The sequence below is a fragment of the Chiloscyllium plagiosum genome, chromosome 11 (genome assembly GCF_004010195.1).
Source record: "Chiloscyllium plagiosum isolate BGI_BamShark_2017 chromosome 11, ASM401019v2, whole genome shotgun sequence".
Taxonomy (NCBI): Eukaryota; Metazoa; Chordata; class Chondrichthyes; order Orectolobiformes; family Hemiscylliidae; genus Chiloscyllium; species Chiloscyllium plagiosum.
Window position 1 is genome coordinate 23373056 of NC_057720.1, and position 24144 is coordinate 23397199.

General features: G+C 40.3%; 2 protein-coding genes across 3 annotated transcripts in view; one reads left to right on the forward strand and one right to left on the reverse strand.

Moving 5' to 3' along the window:
• Positions 1 to 19552, forward strand: part of LOC122554215 — a 27208-nt gene extending 7656 nt beyond the window's left edge. Inside the window, exons 3-6 of the mRNA XM_043698875.1 lie at positions 13342 to 14411; positions 18253 to 18345; positions 18843 to 19012; positions 19124 to 19552. Of these exons, the coding sequence (XP_043554810.1) occupies positions 13342 to 14411; positions 18253 to 18345; positions 18843 to 19012; positions 19124 to 19220 (1430 nt within the window). The 3' untranslated portion in view covers positions 19221 to 19552. The remainder of the gene's footprint in view (positions 1 to 13341; positions 14412 to 18252; positions 18346 to 18842; positions 19013 to 19123) is intronic.
• Positions 19553 to 19640: 88 nt separating this feature from the next.
• Positions 19641 to 24144, reverse strand: part of LOC122554216 (phospholipid phosphatase-related protein type 5-like) — a 142867-nt gene continuing 138363 nt past the window's right edge. For both annotated transcript variants that reach the window (XM_043698878.1, XM_043698877.1), the window contains one exon: positions 19641 to 21261. In XM_043698878.1, the coding sequence (XP_043554813.1) occupies positions 21235 to 21261 (27 nt within the window). In that variant the 3' untranslated portion in view covers positions 19641 to 21234. The remainder of the gene's footprint in view (positions 21262 to 24144) is intronic.

Below are 24144 nucleotides of genomic sequence, written 5' to 3' on the forward strand. Positions count from 1 at the left end.
GATAACAAGAGTCCAGAGACAGTATATTCCTGTTAGGGCAAAAGGAAAGGCTGGTAGGTATAGGAAATGCTGGATGATTAAAGAAATGGAGGGTTTGGTTAAGAAAAAGAGGGAAGCATATGTCAGGTGTAGACGGGATAGATCGAGTGAATCCTTGGAAGAGTATAAAGGCAATAGGAGTATACTTAAGAGAGAAATCAGGAGGGCAAAAAGGAGAAATGATATAGCTTTGGCAAATAGAGGTAAGGAGAATCCAAAGGGTTTTTACAAATACATTAAGGACAAAAGGGTAACTAGAGAGAGAATAGCGCCCCTCAAAGATCAGAAAAATCAATGTTTCGGGCAAAAGCCCTTCATCAGGAGTGAGGCCTGATATGTATTTGGAAAGGCAAGGACTGGTTAGGCATAGTCAATATGGCTTTATGCATGGGAAATCATATCTCACAAACTTGATTGAATTTTTTGAAGAAGTAACAAAAAAGGATTGATGAGGGCAGAGCAGTAGATGTGATCTAGATGGACTTCAATAAGCCGTTCGACAGGGTTCCCCGTGGGAGACTGATTAGCAAGGTTAGATCTCATGGAATACAGGGAGAACTAACCATTTGGATACAGAACTGGCTGAAACGTAGAAGACAGAAGTGGTGGTGGAGGGTTGTTTTTCAGACTGGAGGCCTGTGACCAGTGGAGTGCCACAAGGATTGGTGCTCGATCCACTATTTTTCGTCATTTTTATAAATGGTTTGGATGTGAGCATGAGAGGTATAGTTAGTAAGTTTGCAGATGACACCAAAATTGGAGGTGTAATGGACAGCGAAGATTACCATAAGACATAGGAGCGGAAGTAAGGCCATTCGGCCCATCGAGTCCACTCCGCCATTCAATCATGGCTGATGGGCATTTCAACTCCACTTACCCGCATTCTCCCCATAGCCCTTAATTCCTTGTGACATCAAGAATTTATCAATTTCTGCCTTGAAGACGTTTAGCGTCCCAGCCTCCACTGCACTCTGCGGCAATGAATTACACAGGCCCACCACTCTCTGGCTGAAGAAATGTCTCCTCATTTCTGGTCTGAATTTACCCCCTCTAATTCTAAGGCTGTGTCCACGGGTCCTAGTCTCCTCGCCTAACGGAAACAATTTCCTAGCGTCCACCCTCTCCAAGCCATGTATTATCTTGTAATTACAATGGGATCTTGATCATATAGGCCAATCGGCTAAGAAATGGCAGAAGGAGTTTAATTTAGATAAACGTGAGGTGTTGCATTTTGGGAAAGCAAATCTTAGCAGGACTTTTACACTTAATGGTAAGGTCTTAGGGAGTGTTGCTGAACAAAGAAACCTTCGAGTGCAGGTTCATAGCTCCTTGAAAGTGGAGTCACAGGTAGATAGGATAGTGAAGAAGGCGTTTGGTATGCTTTCCTTTATTGAGTATTGAGTACAAGAGTCGGGAGGTCATGTTGCGGCTGTACAGGACATTGGTTAGGCCACTGTTGGAATATTGCATGCAATTCTGATCTTCCTATGGGAAAGATGTTGTGAAACCTGAAAGGGTTCAGAAAAGATTTATAAGGATGTTGCCAGGTTGGAGGATTTGAGCTATAGGGAGAAGTTGACTAGGCTAGGGTTGTTTTCCTTGGAGCGTCGGAGGCTGAGGGGTGACCTTATAGAAGTTTATAAAATCGTGAGGGACATGGATAGAATAAATGGACAAAGTCTTTTCCCCGGGGTGGGGGAGTCTAGAACTAGAGGGCATAGGTTTAAGGTGAGAGGGGAAAGATATAAAAGAGACCTAAGGGGCAACTTTTTCACGCAGAGTGTGGTGCGTGTATGGAATGAGCTGCCAGAGGATGTGGTAAAGCTAGTGCAATTGCAACATTTAAAAGGCATCTGGATGGGTACATGAATAGGAAGGGTTTAGAGGGATATGGGCTGGCAGATGGGACTAGATTGGGTTGGGATATCTGGTCGGCATGGACGGGTTGGACCGAAGGGTTTGTTTCCATGCTGTACATCTCTATGACTATGACACAGGATTTTCTGAATTGTAGAGAATCTTGAAGTGCAATATTAAATAAATCAATCTATATGATTAAATCTGCTGTTTTACTGTGATGCTGATGAATCTGAATTACACCAGCTAATTACAACCAGCAAATGTTTTATGTTTGACTCTACTGCATTCATAAGAGCAACAAGAATCTCTTGCTGGATACAGTGTTGTAAGCAAGAGGCAAATTCTTGTCTGAAATAATATGCTGTTGTTCATTGATAGCGAGTTCAACCCGAGTAATCCTATTAGTTGATTTACAAATGCTAATTTGGGTTGGCACAGTGGCTCAGTACTTAGCACTGATGCCACCCAGCCCGGGCGACTGTCTCCTTGTGCCTGCATGGGTTTCCTCCGGGTGCTTCGGTTTCCTCCCAAAGTCCAAAGATATGCAGGTTAGGTGGATTGGCCATGATAAATTGCCCATAGTATCCAGGGGTGTGCAGGCTAGAATGGATTGGTCATGTTACATTGCCCATAGTATCCAAGGATGTACAGTTAGATCGATTGGCCATGGGAAACGCAAGGTTACAGGGATAGGACAGGGAGGTGGGTCTGTGTTGGATGCTGTTTGGAGGGTCAGTGTGGCTGAAAGGCCTACTTCCACACTGTAGGCACTCGATGATTCCTACTAAATTTCTACTAAACATTTGTGTTCTTAGAAACTATCACAGTTGTTTGGTAGTTTCGTTTGGCCATCTCAGGACTTTGCGACGTTGTGAAATGTATTTTATAATGACAGGTGTACTCTTTCCTTTTCTTGGCTGGGTGCATCCTTAACATCCAAGAAGCTCAACACCATTCACAACATAGCAGCTGTTAACACTAACCCCTCCAGAAGTCCCCAGCATCATGAAAGTCAGTCTTCAGCTAACTTTTGTTCACTTCGCCTGACGTCAAGAAATGTATTGAAGGCACTGGGTCATGAAAAAGCTGCAGCACAAAGGGATCTGGGGGGTCCTAGAGAATGACTTGCCAAAAAACCAGCATCTATGTTCAGTGGGTAAAAGAGGAGGCAAGTGGTGGCCTTTATTTCAAAGGAAATGGAATGTAAAAATAGGGAGGTCTTACTAAAAGTCTGCAATTGTCCGATCACTGTAGGAATGTTGTTAACAGTTTTTGTCCAATTATCTAAGAAAAGTGATTCCAGCTTTGGAGGCTGTCTAGTTAAGGTTCACGAGATTGATCCTGTGTTTGGAGGGATTTTCATATGAGGAGAGGTTTGAGTAGGTTAGCCTTGTACTTATTGCAGTTTAGGAGAATGAGTAGAGAACGTATTGAAATGTACAAGATTCTTAGGGATCATGACATGGTATTTGCAGACTAGTTATTTTCCCTTGTGGGAGAGACTAGACTAGAGTGTGTAATCTCAGATTAAGGAGTTGCCTGTTGTGGTTCTGTTCACCGAGCTGGGAATTTGTGTTGCAGATGTTTCGTCCCCTGTCTAGGTGATATCCTCTGCTTGGGAGCTTCCTGTGAAGCGCTTCTGTGATTTTTCCTCCGGCATTTGTAGTGGTTTGAATCTGCCGCTTCCGGTTGTCAGTTCCAGCTGTCCGTTGCAGTGGTCGGTATATTGGGTCCAGGTCGATGTGCTTATTGATTGAATCTGTGGATGAGTGCCGTGCCTCTAGGAATTCCCTGGCTGTTCTCTGTTTGGCTTGTCCTATAATAGTAGTGTTGTCCCAGTCGAATTCATGTTGCTTGTCCTCTGCGTGTGTGGCTACTAAGGATTGCAAAACCAATGTAGTGTACAAAATCCCATGCAAGGACTGCACAAAACACTACATAGGACAAACAGGAAGACAGCTAACGATCCGCATCCATGAACACCAACTAGCCACGAAATGACACAACCAGTTATCCTTAGTAGCCACACATGCAGATGACAAGCAACATGAATTCGACTGGGACAACACTACTATTATAGGACAAGCCAAACAGAGAACAGCCAGGGAATTCCTAGAAGTATGGCACTCATCCACAGATTCAATCAAGCACATCGACCTGGACCTGCAGCGGACAGCTGGAACTGACAACCAGAAGCGGCAGGTAAAAATCACTATAAATGCCGGAGGAAACATCACAGAAGTGCTTCACAGGAGGCTCCCAAGCACTGAGGATGCCCCCTAGACAGGGGACGAAACGTCTGCAACACAAATTCCCGCTCGGCGAACAGAACCACAACAATGAGCACCCGAGCTACAAATCTTCTCACAAACTTTAAGGAGTTGCCTATTTAAGACAGAGCTGAAGTGTATTTTCTTGTATGAGAATCAGTGGAATTCCTTATTGCAGAGGGTTGTCGAAGTTGGGTCAGTCAATATGTTCAAGGCTGTGAAAGACAGATTTGTAATCATAAAGGAATCAAAGAGTTTAGGGAAAAGGCAGGAAAGTGGAGTTAAGGATTATGAGATCAGGCATGATCTTATTGAATGACGAAGCAAATTCGATGGGCCAAATGGCCTACTTCTGTTCCCATATCTTGTTATCTTCTGAGGATACTGAAACTGCTCATTGTAATTTTTTAGATGCCTTTCCCACCCACCACTTAGACAGCATGTTTAGTGGCCAGAGTGGAGGATCAGATCCAGGAGACTATTATCATGGTCCCTTCTGGATGATCCCAGGTTCTGCTCAAGAGGAGAGCTGTTCAGAGACTTTGGCTTGTGGGATTGGAGAAAAGAGAGCACCGCAGTGTTGCCGTGAGGGATAGAGAAAACATATGAGTCCTGGAAAGAGAGGAGATCGGCAAAGGGCTGAGAATAGATTAGCAGCAGTCACGGCTGAAGGCTTCCTTTAAGGCCCAGGGTTAGAGGGGGTTGGTGGCAATGTTGGTGTACTGTCCTGCTTTTTCTGATCCACAAGAAGCAAAGAAAAAGGAATTTACTTCATGGAGCAAACTGCTCCTGCCTCCCATTTCTTGCCCAATTTCCTGACCCCGAAGAGACCAGCAGCAAAGAAAACAAAGAAAATTTACAGACCAGAACAGGCCCTTCGGCCTTCCTAGCCTGAGCCGATCCAAATATACTGTCTAAAACTGTCGGTCAATTCCTAAGCATCTGTATCCCTCTGTTCCCCACCTACTCATCCATCTGTCCAGACGCATCTTAAATGAATCTACCGTGCCTGCTTCTGCCACCTCTGCTGGCAACGCGTTCCAAACGCCCACCACCCTCTGTGTGAAGTACTTACCGCGTGTATCGCCCTTAAACTTTCCACCTCTCACTTTGCAAGCATGACCTCTCGTTATTGAATCCTTCACCCTGGGGAAAAAGCTTGTCTCCACCCTGTCTATACCCTTCATGATTTTGTAAATATCAATCAGGTCCCCCCTCAATCTCCTTTTTTCTAGTGAAAATAAACCTAACCTAGTCAACCTGTCTTCATAACTAGCACCTTCCATACCAGGCAACATCCTCGTAAATCTTCTCTGCACCCTCTCCAAAGCATCCACATCCTTTTGGTAATGTGGCGTGTGGCAGTGCATTTTAAATAGACTTCCTATAGTACTATGGTAGCTCGATATAACTATGTTCATAAACCATCCCATCTCTCATGGAAAGATGCCCTGGAAAAACACTAAAAGGTGCAATTGCGTGGGTTCAATCATGTTTTGCAAAAAAATAGAAATTGCTGGATAGCTCAGCAGGTCTGGCAGCATCTATGGACACAAATCAGCATTAATGTTTTGGATCTGGTAACCCTTCCTCAGAATTGATGATATCAAGGAAAAATAGCTTTTTTTTGCAGAAAATGGGCTCAGGAGAGGGGGGTAAGGAGTAAAGGATAAGTCGAGATAGAGCTCAAAGAGAGAGAGAAAAACAGTTGGATAGATAAATTAGTGGATAATGACCAGGCTGGGAGGATGAATAGCTGCTAATGGGGATTATTAGCGGCTAACAATGGGTTGTGTGTAATAGCAGACCATGTGATAACAAGCTGAAAATGTGTTGCTGGAAAAGCGCAGCAGGTCAGGCAGCATCCAAGGAGCAGGAGAATCGACGTTTCGGGCATGAGCCCTTCTTCAGGAAAAACTCCTGCTCCTTGGATGCTGAAAAAAAAACTCCTGCTCCTTGGATGCTGCCTGACCTGCTGCGCTTTTCCAGCAACACATTTTCAGCTCTGATCTCCAGCATCTGCAGTCCTCACTTTCTCCATGTGATAACAAGGCCTGCTGTATGGGATTTGGAGTAAGGACATGGGAGAATATCCCTGATGCCCTAAGATTGTTGAATTTGACAGGGTCCAGAAGGCTGTCGAGTTTCCAAGTGGGAAATGAGGTGCTGTTCTTCCAGCTTGCACTGAGCTTGCTGGAGCAATGCAGCAAGCCTGAGACAGGGAACAAGGTGATGTGTTGGAAGTTGCAGGCAACTGCAAACTTTAGGTCTTTTTTGCAGACAGAATGAAGATATTTTGCGAAGCGGTCACCCAGTCTACACTTTGTTTCCCCAATGTAGAGGAGACCACATTGTCTGCAGCGAATGCAGTAAACCAGATTGAGACACGTGCAGGTAAAGCGCTGCTTTACCTGGAAGATGTATTTAGACCCTTGGGTACCGTGGAAGGTGGAAGTAAGTGGGCAGGTGTTACACCTTCTGAGGTTGTAGGTGAAAATGTCTGGAGCTGGAAGCGTGGATCTTGAGAGTGAAGGAGTGGTCCAGGATGTCCTGGAGGGAATGACCCTTGTGGAAGGCTGACAAGGGAGGGGAGGGCATTCATAGAATTATGGAATCCCTGCAGTTTGGAAACAGGCCATTTGGCCCGACAAGTACACACCTACCCTCTGAAGATTAACACACCCAGACTCCATTCCCCTACCCTATTAATCTATATTTACTCCTAACTAATGCACCTAACCTACACTATCCTGAATACGATGGGCAATTTTAGCTTGGCTAATTCACCAAATCTGCACATCTTTGGATTATGGGAGGAAGCAGAGCACCGGAGGAAACCCACGCAGACAAGGGTAGAATGTGTAAACTCCACACAGACAGTCGCCTGAGGCAGGAATCAAACCCGGGTCCCTGGCGCTGTGAGGCACCAGTGCTAACTACTGAGCCACTGTGCTAGGGAATATGTGTCTGGTGGTGGCACCTCCCTGGATGTGGTAGAAATGGCAGCTAATGATCCTCTGGATGTGAGTGCTTTTGGGGTGACAGGTGAGGGCATGGGGGTCCCTATTGTTGTTATGGGAGGGAAGAGAGAGGACGAGGGGCGACGTGCAGGAAATGGGTCAGACCCAGCTGAGGACCCTATCAACTACAGTGCTGGGAAATCCTGGTTTGAGGAAGAAGGTGGACATTTTGGGGACCACTGTCCCCAAAATGTTGGCATTATCAGAACAGAGACAACGGAGATGGAATAGAGCCTTTACAGGAAACAGGGTGTGAGGATTAGACTCTATTAGATTACTTACAGTGTGGAAACAGGCTCTTCGGCCCAACAAGTCCACACCGACCTGCCGAAGCGCAACCCACCCAGACCCATTCCCCTACATTTACTTCTTCACTTAACACTATGTGCAATTTTAGCATGGTCAATTCACGCAACCTGCACATTTTTGGACTGTGGGAGGAAACTGGAGCACCCAGAGGAAACCTACGCAGACACGGGGAGAATGTGCAAACTCCGCACAGTCAGTCGCCTGAGGCGGGAACTGAACCTGGGTCTCTGGCGCTGTGAGGCAGCAGTGCTAACCACTGTGCCACCGTGCTGCCCACAGGGTGTTTAAGGTAACTGTGCGAGTCACTGGGTTTGTTGTGGATATTTGTGGCCTGCCTATCCCCAGAAATGGAAGCAGAAATGTCAAGGAAGTGAGGGGAGGAGTCAGAAATGGGCCAGGTGAAGTTGAAAGTGGGGTTGAACTTGGAAATGAAATAGATAAACTTTTCCATTTCCAAACAGAGAGGGAAGTAGCAATGATGGTATCATTGATATTACTGGAGAAAGATTTGTGGGTGGTGGCCAGAATAGGACTGGAATATGGAATGTTTCACATCTCCCACACGAGATAGGCATAGCTAGGGCCCATGCTGATACCCGTGGTCATCCCTTTGACCTGAAGAAAGTGAGAGGGAAGCATTACTGGACCCAAAACATTAACTTTGACTTCTCTTCACGTGTGCTGCCAGACCTGCTGAGCTTTACTAGCAATTTCTGTTTTTGTTTCTGAGTTAAAAGAAAAGTTGTTTAGAGTGAAGATGAGCTCAGCCAGGTGAGGAGGCTGATGGTGGATGGAGCTGGGTCAGACCTTTTTACAGGAAGAAGCAGAGAGCCCTGAGACCATCCTGAAGGGGAATGGGTGTGTAAAGGGATTGTGTTGTAAAGAGCAGGTGGCTGGAGCCAGCAAACTGGAAATTCTGAAACTGACATAAAGTGTCAAAAGAATCGCAGATCTAAGTGGGAAGCGACTGGACAAGGGGAGAACAAACTGAGTCAATGTAGGAAGAGATGAGTTCCGTGCGACAGGAGCAGGCAGAAACCCAATGGATCTGCCCAGCCAGTCCTGTTTGTGGATTTTGGGAAGAAGGTAGAAATGAGCTGTGTGGGGCTGGCGGTCTATGGGCTTGGAGACAGTGAGAGGGGAAGATCACCAGATGAAATATGGATAGTGACCATTGTGGGTAGCTTGATGTCTATGGTGGGGTCAGCGTTTGATCATTTAACCTCTCTCATCAATTCTGGGTAGGAAATGTTTGGGGCAGGGTCATTGATACTGAGCTCACAACTTCCAAAAAAAAAACACAGTACCACTTTGAGAAATGCTCCCAGAATAAATGGTTGAATTCTGAAAGACAGCTTCAGCCTATAACTACTTATTACAGAGATGAGTGATAACAAAGAGCCAAGGTGACAATTCATATGGAAATTTACTCAGGAACTTGTGATGTTGCTGTAAAATTGGTGTTTCTTCCTGTGTCATGACATGTGAATTGAAAAGAGTCGGTCTGCCAAGGTTGCTCGGATTTATTTCCAAAGGCCTACCAGTATTAAAAAATATCCTCCTATATCATTCCGAGCCAATGGTCCAGTATTCAAAAAGACTGTGCAAAAACTCTGGATAGTTAACCTGCGTGCTTTGACTTTGTTATTTCAATATCAATGACCCCACCCCAAACATTCCCTACCCTTAATTGATGAGAGGGGGTAAATGGTCAAACACTGACCCCATCATAGAACACCAAGCTACCTCCTTCACAGTGGTCACTAGCCATATTTCATCTGGTGATCTCCTCCTCCCACTGTCTCCAAGCCCATAGACCGCCAGCCCTACAAAGCTCATTTCTACTTCCTTCCCAAAATCCACAAACAGGACTGGCTGGGCAGATCCATTGGGTTTCTGCCTGCTCCTGTCCCACAGAACTCATCTCTTCCTACGTCGACTCAGTTTGTTCTCCCCTTGTCCAGTCCCTTCCCACTTAGATCTGCGATTCTTTTGACACTTTATGCCAGTTTCAGAATTTCCAGTTTGCTGGCTCCAGCCACCTCCTCTTTACAATGCAATCCCTTTACACACCCATTTGTTATTTCATGGAAGTTCAAATGAGCTTTTAACATTTCTTCTGTCAGGTTGAGACTGCACTTAAAACACAATTAGCTTTGCCAAACGGCGGACAGCAACTACTTATGACAAAAAAAATCAATTGCATACTTCACTCCTCTCCTGCATGGTTCTTGACTCAAAATCAGGAAACCTGTCTTACAAATCATTTTTGCCAAGACCTAACCATCACCAGCAGTGAGACTTAATGAGGTAAAGCAGTTAACTGTTTGAATGCTACAAAATACCTCAAACATTGCTTGTAAAAGCTCTTGAAAGAAAACCAATAGTTGTATTAACATCTTAATATAAAGCAAATATTTAAGGAAATGAACAATGCATGCAAAATTTATCAAATTGCTTTCAATATTCCATCTTTTCTTTACCCCCATCATGATTCTTTTCCCATTCTATTATTATTTTCACCTTTATCTCTGTCTATTATTACCGAGTATATTTTCTTCTGTCTCATGAGGTAGGAGTTTCATAACAAATTGTCATGTTTTTGATTAAATTAAACTTACTGCACCTGGAAATTGAACCAACCACATTAATCAAGAGAAATGCCCACTCACATCAAATTAGTTACAAAATCCCAATCATTGAATCAGCTAACTCATTAATCTTTTATATGGCCCCCAGAACTGGTAATAAGAACATTTTGTAATTAGTTCTTTTGCTGGCTGGTAAGTTTCAGTGCTTAAATACTCCTGTTACCAAACAAAGCATATAAACCCCTAGATTTTCAGCGTAGGGCCCCATTGGCTATGGGCACAGTGGTGCCAATGATGGTGAAAGAAGACTGACAAGAGGGAAAAAATGGCATGAGTAGCAGGAATGTGGAATTTTGCAGGAGTTGTAGAGTTGGTTAAGGTTCCAGTGCCATGGACGGGAAAGGCAAAGAGTGAATTTGTCACAAAAATGAGAATTGAATCATTAGAGAATTGGGAGCAAACGTGGATCAGTCGGGACTGAAGAGACTGGAGAAAGATTTGCTCCTGGACAGGACATGATTAGGAGACTTGAAGGGTTACAATTGATTTGGGGATGCCGGTGTTGGACTAGGGTGTACAAAATTAAAAATCACACAACTCCAGGTTATAGTCCAACAGGTTTATTTGGAAGCACTAGTTTTCGGAACGCTGCTCCTTCATCAGGTGGTTGTGGAGAATAAGATTGTAAGATACAGAATCTATAGCAAAAGTGATGTAACTGAAACTTTATATTAGAAAAAGACGTGGATTGTTTGTTAATTCTCTCAACTTTTAGAATGATCACGTTGGTTTCAATTCTTTCATATGTAAATCGCAAACATTTTTTTAAAAGTTACATTCTCAAGTGAACTTTAACTATCACCTGATGAAGGAGCGTCGCTCCGAAAGCTAGTATGCTTCCAATTAAACCTGTTGGACTATAACCTGGTGTTGTGTGATTTTTAACTTTGTACACCCCAGTCTAACACCGGCATCTCCAAATCATTTAACAATTGGTGTCATGTCGCCCCAGATAATGTATTGAAGGTGTGAGCTTCCCTGTGTGAGGCTGTCTGTGCCACAATGGTCAGACTGATTCTAATCTAAAAAATTGATTTGCAGAATCTTTCATGAATTCATGCAGTTTTTGAGCAAATTAAATGTAATTCTGCAAGTACCAATTCACCCCGCAAATTTATATGTGTATGTGTGCATGTGGATGTATGTGTGTTGGGGGCAAGGGGGAGCTGGGGGAGTTTATCAGTGTCTTTTGAGAGAGTGTGTGTATATGAGTGTGGATTAAAGTCTGTAAAGTGCGAGGGTTAGCAGGATAGTTGATGCACCTCATTGGCCTAAGCTGCTTGGGGAAAAATGAAAAACAGTTTTTTCCTCAGTTGCACTATTCCATTTTACTGCAGTTTATACATTTTTGTTTTGAATTTCAGCAGCATTGCTTAGCCTCCAATGAATTGTGATTGCATTAAGTTTCCATTATAAATTGAGTTGTAGGATTAATTCAAAAAACATTTTGAATAGATACTCCTTCATGTTTTGATTCCATTTAAAGCATAATAGTTTTGGAGTAGCTTCCATTGTGAGGTATGTATATACATTCATGTTTGTCGTTAGTATGACCTTAAGTTTGGCAACTTCAGAACTCTGACAGAGTACATAAATTTACTGTGCATCGATATGTCAAAATGAAAAAGGGAGCAATGAAAAAGACTGATCTTCTGGCTAGGGCTGGAGATTGCTGAACTTACATCAAAGTCTCCAGCTGCATTTAAGAAGGACAGGAGTATGGGCCAGTTTTAGTTCAAAATGAAAAACAAAACTATTGACATCTATTGAAAGTGAGTCAAGCTATTTTCTAACCACGTCAAAATGAGTGCTATAACCATTCAAATAAAAGTAAGCCTTGTCAGAATCATTGAGCAGAGTTTATATTTTTACAGTCAGCTAATGCAAAAAAAGCAATTCACATATTTTGGCATCCCAATTGATAATCTAAGATAGACATTCATAAATGTTCCAATTCATTGATAAGTTTAAATTTATTCAGGTTGATGAAAATCAGTGCGAGCTTTGGCCCTTGAAAACAAATCAGTATATCTCTAAATGAAGCTGATACAACTTGAACCAGACTGTTTATTTCTAAATGAAGATCAAACAGCTGCAGCCATAAAAAGTCACTGATAATAGAACACTTGAAGGTTATTCATGATTAGTAGTAATTTACATGATTCACAGGGAGTCTTTCACAATTACTGTAATTGTAATCTTTCCCAAGAGCTCAGGGATGTTTTGCTGTGAGAATGCTGCGTATACAATGAAAAGTCATAGGATTTTATCCCTGGTCAGTCTGTAGTTAGTTATCTTTAAGGAGTGACAGTTTGGGCTCTACAGTTTGCCTCAATGCTCCAGTTTAGAGTGTGGAAAACAGCCAGGATTCCTGGGACTTGTTCGCTTGCTGGTAATCCTTATGTGTGACTATTGGTGAGGAGTGGTTTGGATTTGTTGCCATCTTTCCTCCTGACAGAGCATCTGCCATGGCTCACACTTCAATGAGGGGCACTTGTACAAGGTAATCAAGGCTGTTAATGCCTGTGGAAATTTACCCTAATAAGGTTTGTCTGCCTCACCCCCATGAGCATCAGACTGCTCTTTGTAATGTTCAGAATTGCTTGGTCAAGAAACCTCCTTAATGACCTCCTGTGTTTTATTAAAAGCAAATTACTGTGGATGCTGGAATCTGAAACCAAAAGAGAAAATGCTGGAAATCTCAGCAGGTCTGGCATCATCTGTAAGGAGAGAAAAGAGCTGACATTTTGAGTCTAACTGACCCTTTGTCAAAGCTTGGATCAAACTCTCTGTACTTTTCTTCTGCCCTGCATCACAACCTACACCTTATCTCAGCATTGTATTTACAGTGAAATTGGAACTGAAAAAATTGACAGTGTGCCTTGTATTTCTCACAGTATCTGATCTTCTGCCATTAGTGCATGTCCTACCATCATTTCACTCTTCTATCACAAATGGAATTCTCGGCTGCCTTAGCCTGAGTCCAGAAGTCCTTAAGTTCTTAAGCCTCTCCACCTCGCCACTTTTTGTATTTCAAAGTCCTCTCTTTTAGTTATTGCTGTTAGTTTATTTCATCATAGTTTGATATCTGTTTCATTTCTGTGTCATATCAATGAATATTTCAACTCCTTAAAGACATGATATAGATGTAAAAAGTTGTTGCTTATTCATTATGATATCTTTCCTGTTTAGGTTATTACCTACTGCAACCATGTCAACCACGTAGACATTTCAAATGCAAAGACCTTGATGTGGAAGCAATTATCATTTCTTCACAATTGTCAAATTCAGCACATGGTTCAAGTAAAGAAATTGAGTCGTGTATGAATGAAGAGTATTTCGCTGGCCGGAAAGGTAAGCACTCCCCTTTGCAGCAAATCACCTCCAAAGATCTGAATGAGTATGCTACGAATTCTCAGAATACAACTGAACCAATTTCCAGAAAATGTACAACTGTACCTTTGGTGAGAAAGCTTAAAAGTGGGCAGCAAAAGAGTGATATTCCAAATGCAACCTGTTCTGATAATAAGTGTGCAAATCCTCTGGTGCCCATACCAAACCATGTGCATCATGGCAATGAGCTGAAAGGTCAGGCACAAGTAATGCAGTCAAGATCAACAATTTCTGAGTGTGATGATCAGGAGAATAGCAGCTACTGTAAAAACTCTTCCCAAGCTTGTGAACTGTCAACAGCAAAGGAACTTCTGTTTATTTCGAAAAGTAGACTATCCACCCATTCAAAAATTGAAAGGAAAAATAAACATTCAAAAACCTGCAGTGAAGAAAAGAGACATTGGAAAGAAGAGCCATTTCAAGTCCAAGCTTTATCCAAAAAATCTGTTCACTCAAGGATGTTAAACAAATTTAAAAATGGCATTGCGTGTAGCACAATGGATAAGAATAAGGATGGCAGTTGTATAAGAGAAAATCTGATCAACAAACAAATCAATGGAAAAAGTACTCCAGATTCAGATAACTCTGCAGTAGGTTTATCAGAAAGTTGTCTTAAAGTATGTTCTTTACAACCGACTCTTGACATGGCAAGAGAGGATATAAATGCGCTCTCGTATAAATCTGGCTGTGGTAAACATGATCACACAAGTGATTTTCTCCAAAGCTTATCCAAAGAAGGAATGGAATGGAAACGTCAAAATTATCAGCCTGCTACAGTCACCCTGATGGAAGATAAGAATTCATCAGCAGAAGCATCAGAATTTATCACATTGTATGATCAACAGGAGTTTCAAGGAACACAGTCTGTGGTAAACATCTTATTAATTTATAATGCAATATAAAATGTCTCATAAGTGATCAATTTCTAGCCATTGACAAACCACACACCTTAATTTCAACTTACTGTTTTTGTCTGACCTATGGGGTTAGCCTATATATCTCAGATCTGCCACTTTACTGCCATGACAGAAGTAACAACCTCCTTTTGTATTGTATCATTCTTGAATTCTACGTAACTGGCTGCACTACTTTAGTTACCTGCAGCACAGAGTGAATGCTGGTTTAATATATGAAGCTTAAGTGCAGCAATCTGCAGGGAATTAATGGTATAAAACCTATTAAGGTTCAATTTTGATGCTCAATCACTGAAGTTTTCATATTTCATTTTGTTATACAAGTCTTGCAGATTCAAATGGGAAACATAAGTTATTATATTTCTTTGAGACCACTATCGTGTACAATTTTATCAATAAAATTTACCAGGTTCTGATCAATATCTGGGCAGCATGGTGGCTCAGTGGTTAGCACTGCTGCCTCACAGCACCAGGGACCCAGGTTTGATTTCCACATTGGGCAACTGTCTGTGTGGAATTTGCACATTCTCCCTGTGTCTGCATGGATTTCCTCCCATAATCCAAAAGATGTGTGGGGCAGATGAATTGGCCATTCTGGGTCTGGGTGGGTAGCTCTTCGGAGGGTCAGTGTGGACTTGTTGGGCCAAATGGCCTGTTTCCACACTGTAGGGAATCTAATCTGAATGTTTTGTATTGAACTCACTTAAAGTTGTAGTTGTGTTCTGATAAATCATGACCAAGTGAAACAACTTTAAGCAGGTTGTAATTTTCCATCAAAATCGATAGTTGGATGCTGTAATGTAAGTGCGATAGTTGGGTGCTGTAAAATCTTCCTTGCCAGAAAAGTAAAACACATTAAAACATTATACCTGTAAGTTAAAATATTTTATATTGCTAAATTCATATTGGTAAATAAACTAACTTCCAAAATATAAAAATAAAAAGTGAACTCTTTCTATATTCCAACCAGTCATCACCTCTTCGTCAGATTGATGCTCTCGCTTTCTGACTCTCACTTAGTCCAACTCTCTCTCTCTCTCTCTTAGACTGTCTGACTGCTTCCCCGTTGACCTTCACCTTTGCCACTTCCATTCCCAAACACTCACTGTGAACAAGTGCTTCGGAAAGGTAGACGACAGAGAGAGAAAGCAAGTGAGGGAGTGTGATGTGCTTAGAGTGAAATGACGTATGGAATGGACAGGGATCGGGGAGAAACCTGTATGGAGGAGAATCAAGGAGGAAATTACTGAGCAGGAGGGTCAGCAGGCCAGCAGAAAACAGAGAGTGGGAGAGTGTGTTGAGGAACAGGAAAGGCCACTCCAAACTGGCGCCAATCTGATCTGGGACCAGATCTTTGCAATGCGAGTCATTGGGATAATGGTGGTAATGAGGTGTGATGAAATAAAAGTGTAAATTGTGAAAAAAAAATCAGAGAAACAGACTTTAAAAATAAATTACTTTAAAACCAAACAACAATAAGTGGGGCAAATCAAAGCAAAAGCTTACTATATTTAGTTTTTATAAATATGCCACATAGGTGAAGCAAACTTGGCATGTGTTACAAATATAAGTCATCTTAGGTAAGAAGCTAATGAGCTAAAAAGGGATCACATATGTGTTGTATTCTTTTTATGACTTTTTAATCTGAAATCAAGTACTGGACGAACAGACATATCCTTGCTTAAATATTGGGAAGATAGACACCATTGTTTTTAGTCCCACTTCAAGCTACCAACTCCAGCCATATTCCCAGTCACATTCTCATTCTAAGCCAGTCTGTTTGCAATCTTGGTATCATACTTGGGCAACTGTCTATTTAGAGTTTGCACATTCTCTTGGTATCTGTGTGAGTTTCCTCCAAGTGCTCCGATTTTCTCTGAGAGAGAGAGAGTTGGACAAAGGGAGAGTCAAAGAGAGAGTTGATCTGTGGAAGAGGCGATGAGTGGGCAGAATGTCGAAAGTTAGTGCTCATTCCTTCTTTTCTATTTTTAGATGTGCGGCTTAGGTGGATTGTAGTGTCCAGGGGTTTGCAGGCTTGGTGAATTGGCCATGCTTAATGTACGATTGTGGGAATAGGTTGGGGTGCTGGGTGGGATGCTCTTTGGAGCATCAGTGTGGACTCCATAGGCCAAATTGCCTCTTTCAACACTGTAAGGATTCTATAATTTTCCCTAATCCCGCGACAAGCTTCCAATCTCATATTTGTGCCGTCACTACTGCTGCCTATTTAATTCTCAATTACAGCAGCCAACTGTGCTGCTGTTTCTGCTCATGTGGTGTGGAAATCTTTATTGATGCCTTGATTACTTGACTTGACTGTTCCAATGTACTTTTGATTGGTCATCCACATTCTACTCTTCATAAACTTGATGACATCCAAAACCATGCTGTCCTTGTCTTAACTCATTGCCCTACTGCCCCTTTGCATACTGACCTACACTGGCTTTTGATCAAGCAGCATTTTGAGTTTAAAATTCTCATCCCTGTTTTCAGATCCCTTCATGTATTTGTCCCTTCTCTCTCTTTAATCTCCTCTAGATAGAGAACCTTCCAAAATATCAGCTCCCTTTCAATCCTGGCCCATTGTGAATTCTGATTATTATTGCTCCACCACTAGTGGATATAGAGTCATAGAGATGTACAGAATGAAAACAGACCCTTCGGTCTAACTGGTCCATACTGACCAGATATCCTAACCTAATCTAGTCCCATTTTCTAACACTTGGCCCATATCCCTCTAAACCCATCCTATTCACATACTCATCCAAATGACTTTTAAATGTTGTAATTGTACCAGCCTCCACCACTTCCTCTGATAGCTCATTCCATACACGCACCACCCTCGGCGTGAAAAAGTTGCCCTTACATTTAAATCTTTCCCCTCTTACCCTAAACCTAAGCCCTCTAGTTCTGGACTCCCCCACCCCAGGGAAAATACATTGTCTATTTACCCTATCCATGCCCCTCATGATTTTGTAAACCTCTATAAGGTCACCCTTCAGCCTCCAATGCTCGCAGGACAACAGCTCTAACCAATTCAGCCTCTTCCCTATAGCTCAAATCCTCCAACCCTGGCAACATCCTTGTAAATCATTTCTGAAACCTTTCAAGTTCCACATCTTTCCGATAGGAATGAGATCAGAATTGCACGCAGTATTCCAAAAGTGGCCTAACCAATGTCCTGTATAGCTGCAACATGACCTCCCAACTCCGATACTCACTACACTGACCAATAATGGAAAGCAAACCAGATGCCTTCTTCACTATCCTATCTATCTGCGACTCTACTTTCAAGGATGCCTTCAGTTGCCTCCTCCCAAGGATTTAAAATTTTCTCCTTAGACCTCTGTGCCTTTCTTGCTCCATTAATCAAGTTCTTCAAAGTCCTCTCTTTGGCCAAACTTTTGTTCATCTGACTTAATATCTCTATATGTGATTTGTTATCATGCTTTGTTTCATAATGCTCCTTGGAATGTTTCATTATGTTAACAATGCTACATAAATATAAGATGTTGTAGTGATAACTTAGATCTTTGGTGCCATGTTTAATAGTAAATGCCTATGCTTATATTTTGAAAAGGGTGAGCAGTTGATTTCATTGATCATAGACTTTGAGTTTCTTTTCATTTCAGATTTCTAGCATCCACAACATATTGCTTTTAATAGAATACAGCACAATGTTTATCACAGTCTGTACAAACTGTAACTGTACAGTCAGCTGGCTTCCTTCTAATTGTTAAGTGACCTGATTTTTGCACTGACAGCAGCACTTTCTTTTATCTCCTTTTACAAACAGGCTACAGGAGTTGTTCTTCCAGCATTCCGCCAGTATCCTTTCCAAAAAACACTTCAACGAAATAAGCTTCAAAGTCAAGCAAAGTGGCTCCAAGTAATGCACATTAAAGTACAGTTTATTAATTTGTATCAAAAGTTTAAAAGCATATTTATATCATGATTTAAAGCAATTTTGTCCAGCTTTTGAATTAAAACTTTATATTACGTATTATTTTGTTTCTGATTTTCATTGAAATACTTTTCTTATTTGGCAATAAATTAAAAAGAAGTTAATTTACAAATAACAAAGAATGAGAGAAAAAAACCATTATGCATGTATCCATGCACACAAGGGAACCAGATTAGTTGAACTTGAGAACCATGGAAAATGCATTTTCACAATGTCTGTTAAAAGTATTCTTTCATAAAATTTGACTTCTATTTAGATACAAGTAAGGTCAGAATATAGTATTCATTCAACATTACATTAGAATTTTATAAATCTTTGTTAAGTGTATAAATACAGAAAGTAATGCAACATTGCTCTTTGATTGCCAATATGGAAGATTTATAGTTAATTTAATATCTAAATATTGCATTTTTATCTTGCAGGAAAATAATTCTATTAAAATGTATCATTGCACTTCACGCACATCAGATGAGCAGTCAGTTCAAAACATAGCAGAGATGGCACCATCTGAAAATCATATCACTACGGCTCAATTATTGCACACTATCAGATACGGAATGCATCAAAATGAGGACATAATCCAAATAAACAGGTTATTCTTTTATCTATTTCAAACATTAGTCCATATATACAAATCTGAAGACTAACTAGATTATCAATATGGCTGACATATTTTGTTATCAAACTTTTATTACATTTGTAGCCTTTTAAAGGAAAACCACAGAACGAAAGGAATGAACAGCAAACATCTCGAAGAAGCCTTAATCCTGTACTCACGAAAGACAAAGGAAATGCATTAAGCTGTAAACAGATAACTTCTAAAAAGAAATGTTGTAAAATTTCAATTTTTTTTCATAAACAGTTCGATAATTCCATTTCATTATACCAGTTATTTTTAAAATTTCCCAATGATAGGATGGCTTACGTGTGTATTTTGTGTGTTTTACTAAGTGACATGTGACATCAATATTAATACAAAGGAAGAAGAACAACATTAAGCAATGCAGACTTTACCTACGAATTTGGGAGGGATATAAGTTTTACAAAAAAACTTTGCAATCATTATGCATTACTAATCTGCTTTGTAACTCCTGTTTCACCTGTTTTTTGAATAAAATCCTGCTTTACTGTCCTTAGAGTGTGCTGGATTGATTTGTCTTATCAGCATCTCCATTGATTTTTATGTTTTACCTTCTTAAAATGACTGTCAAATGAACTTCACAGAAATAAATAAAAGCTTCACCAATTATCACTATTGTAACTTTGAGAATAACAGTCATCATGATGGTGAAGCCCATGAAAATATAATGAACTCCAACATAACTTGAAAATGTACATGTATTTCAGTTCTGCTGGTAAATTAGAATTCAGTGTAATTGGTTTGTGGAATACTTACTACCTGTACTGTATTTGTATTATAATTTTATCAATATTTTTAAAAATGTACCAAGTCATATAAACCGTGGTTAAAGGATAGTGCATTATTGTAGATCAACAAAGTACCCTTCACTTCCAAACAAATGTTTAGTTATCTTTCCAAATGTTTTAATAGAACGCCTGTCCATTGCTAATGTGACTAGCAATCTTTTGTCAGTCTAGATGATGAGTGTCACTGGAAAATATAGTGGGGTGGAGCAGATCAAACTTGTGCCTGAACTTACTATTTTCTAATGCTCACACACCAACATCAGTTGGAATATGTCACTATACAGTAATCACAACTCAGAATCTTTTGCTCGTTTCCCTCTTCACCACAAATCCCACCAGCGATGCTTAAGACTAACTTCTTTATCACTGCCTCAGTTATCATCAGGGATCAATGCAGCAATCTGTCAAACATCACCCAGTTCATTACTTACTAGATCTTGAGGGAGTTCATATTATGACTTTTGAATGGTCATATATTCAATAGCTGGGGAATTACCAGGAAGAAATTTAAATGGAATTGGTTATCAATACATGGTGTTGAACATTGTTCAGAGAACATATTGAAAGCAAAATGTAACAAAATCATAGAATGTTACTGTTGTAATTGTTTCAGATAGCAAAACAATCTTTCTTGTACATACAATTTTATAAATAACATAATGTATTTACTATAAAATTGGATGAATAATTACAATCTTATTTAAGTTTTAATGGGATAGAAGAGAAGCTGATTGAATTTCCCTTTTGGTAAAATTAATAAGGCAGTATCTTGCACTGAATTGTACAATAAAAAAATTCCAACGTAATTGCAGAATTAAAGTAAAGCATTATTGTGTTGTTCAGCTTTGAATTACTTTAGCATACTCATAGTGACAGAAATAAAATTTACTAACAGCCATAAGGACAAAGAAAAATGGTAATTATATAAATCACAATGCTTTTCATGCAGTATTGCTTAACAAATATTCATTATTTCTTGCAGCACAAAGAATACAAAATAGGCATTTCTTTCAAAAAGATTCCTGTATATATTGTTTATTTTTAAAAAAGCATCGATTGCACCTGAAAGTTTAGATTAGCTTATGCGTTGCATGGTTTAGAAATAACCAGAAAGAGTTGGAACATTAATCTGTGCAAGGAAAAAGAGAGAGACACAGAAAATGCCAAATGTACACTTTCTGTCCCTTCAATATGATGCAATGTGCTTCAATTATTACAAATGTCCTGTTTAGCTACCAAAATCACTTTTATCTTGTGAACGAATAACCAGTATGGTGAATGTGTCATATTAAGTGAGACTGTATCTTGGATTTCATCCCAAATGTGACCACTGAAAGGTAAATAATGAAGATGCCCAATGTGCAGACCAAGCTTGTGTTTAGAAGATCATGTGACTTCTGCAAAGGAATGATTCTGAAAAATAGAAAATGGTTGACATTTAATTCCATTAACTCTGAATACAGTGACACATGTTGCATCGTTAGCAATCGAATAGAGTCATACAGCCCAGAAACAGAACCTTCGGTCCATCTTGCCTGCACCAACCAGACATCCCAATCTGATCTAGTCCCATCTACCAGTATTTGGCCCATATCCTGCTCAATCATTCCTATCTATATACATATCCAGATGCCTTCTAAATGTTGTAATTGTACCAGCCTCTACCACTTCATCTGGCAGCCTATTCCATACACTCACCGCCCTCTGCGTGAAAAAGTTACCCCTCAGGTCCTTTTTAAATCTTTCTCTTGTCTATGTCCTCTAATTTTGGACTCACCCACCGCAGGGAAAGTGACTTTAGCTATTTACCCTATCATGCCCCTCAGGATTTTATAAACCACTATACATAAACTTCTAATTCTTCCATTTAACCTGCTTGCAATTTTTCAAAAAATTATATCTGCAGCATCACTTTTCAGAACATACTATTTAAATGTTGATATAAATGAATCTATCTTGGAGGCTGGGTTCATTAAATGAGTAACTTAATTTGATATATGTAGTTATAAATTGCAATCAACATGTAGCATTAGATAACATTGTTACAGTTTAACCTGTTGATTTAAACAATGAAAATAAATCAAATCTGTTAAAATCACAAAGTTCTGATGAATGAACAGTATTAATCAATTTGTTAAAAATAGTGCATCACATTTGCATCCCTGATTATGGGAATATCACATAATCTCTGTTTGCAACCATACAATTTCCAGAATTGCAACATTTCACACATATTGCATTGGCATGAAAATGCAGTCTGAAGAATATTTATGCATTTCATAGTTCTAAAATGAGGACTTCAGATGATCAAAATAAATTGTAAATTAAGTAGCAGATTCCAAGTTTCCATTTCTTTGTAGGAATGCACCATAGATAGAGGTTGCACAACAGTTTTCAAGCCACTCAATACCAAACAGTAAATCAAATAGTTGTGATAGATTACCAACCAAAGAACAATTCTATTCAGTAGGGTGTTCTTAGTCAGTCTTTTTCGTAGAAAAATGGATGATCAAAGGAGCAAAGGATGTCGAAACAGAAGTAGGCCATTTGATCCATTGAGTCAATGACATCTACATAACAGTTTGAAATCCTTATTAATTAAATATCTGTCTTGCTGAGCCTTCAATGTACTCAACAATGCGGCTTGATACCCCTAGTGAAAACTGACTCAGCTTCTATTGAGTTCACTTCATCTACATAATAGTTTCTCACAATGTTTGAATTCCTTATTAATTGAAAATCTGTCAGTCTCAGCCTTGAATATACTTAACAACCTAGCTCGACACCCCCTGTCAGAACTGACTCAGCGTTTTATTGACAAATTGCAACATTACTCGAATATTTGAAGGCTGCAATTAAATTACATTAATGTGATGTACACTATGGGATTTCTGTATGTATATAAATGTTATTTATTATAATTTTGGGTTTTGTGTTGGTAACCAAAGCATTTTCTATGTGTCAGGTCGACTTGTAAGTAATTCTGTAACCATGAGTGATTTATTTTAAAGCTGTTTTGAAGTCTGGCTTTAGAGCTAATATGTTTTGTGCACAACTGATGGAATTTTATTTGTTAGATTGTTTTACAGACCAGAAAGTTAAAGGGCCTCAAGGTTCATTAGAGATTTCTAGAATGTTTTTGTTTTAAGCTTAGGGGAAACACCTAAATCTTAAAGAGGGAGATTTTATGTAAACCTGTGAAATCCTTATAATAGTGTGATTGTATAGGTCCATGATTTTAAGAAGGGCAAGATATGTCAAGAACTAGTTTACCTTAGAGTGCGAAACCACAGAGTCACACAGCATGGAAACTGAGTCTTCGGTCCAACTAGTCCATGCTGATCATGTTCCCAAATTAAACTAGTTCCACCTTCCTGCATTTGGTCCATATCCCTCCAAAACATTCCTAATCGTGTACTTATCCAAATGTCATTTAAACATTGTAATTGTACCTTCATCCATCACTTCCTCTGGCAGTTCTTTCCACACACTAACCACTTCCTGTGTAAAAAAAAAAAGTTGCCCTTCATGTCCTTTTTAAGCCTTTCTCCTCTCACTTTAAAAAATGCCCCCTAGTTTTGAACTAGCGCAGCCGGCCAGGCAGCATCCGAGGAGCAGGAGAATTGACATTTCGGGCATTAGCCCTTCTTCAGGAAAGGGCTTCCTGAAGAAGGGCTTATGCCCGAAATGTCGATTCTCCTGCTCCTCGGATGCTGCCTGGCCTGCTGCACTTTTCCAGCACCATACTTTTCAACTCTGGTCTCCAGCATCTGCAGTCCTCACTTTCTCCTAGGTTTGAACTAGCCCACCTTAATTTTCCTTAACCTTTGTTATTCACCTTTCATGATTTCATAAATTTCTGTATGGTCACCTATCAACCTCATACGCTTCAATGAAAACTGTCCCAGCCCATCCAGCCTATTTTTGAAACTCAAATCCTCCATTCCCAGCAACATCCTTGTAATTTTTTCTGAACTCTCTCCAGTTTAATAATACCCTTCCTCTAACAGGGCAACCAGAACTGCACACAGTATTCCAGAAGAGGCCTCAACATAACGTCCCAAATCCAATACCCCAAGGTCTGAGCAAGGAAGGCAAGCATGCTAAATGCCTTCTTAACCATCTTCTTACCTGTGACACAAATTTCAAAGAATAATGTACCTGAACCCCTATAAGTCCTGTCCTTGGTTGTTTTTGCAAAATGGAAGATGTCACATTTATCCAAATTAAACTCCATCTGCCAATCCTCAGCCTGTTGACCCAAGTCAAGTTTTTTCTTGTAACCTTTTTCACTGT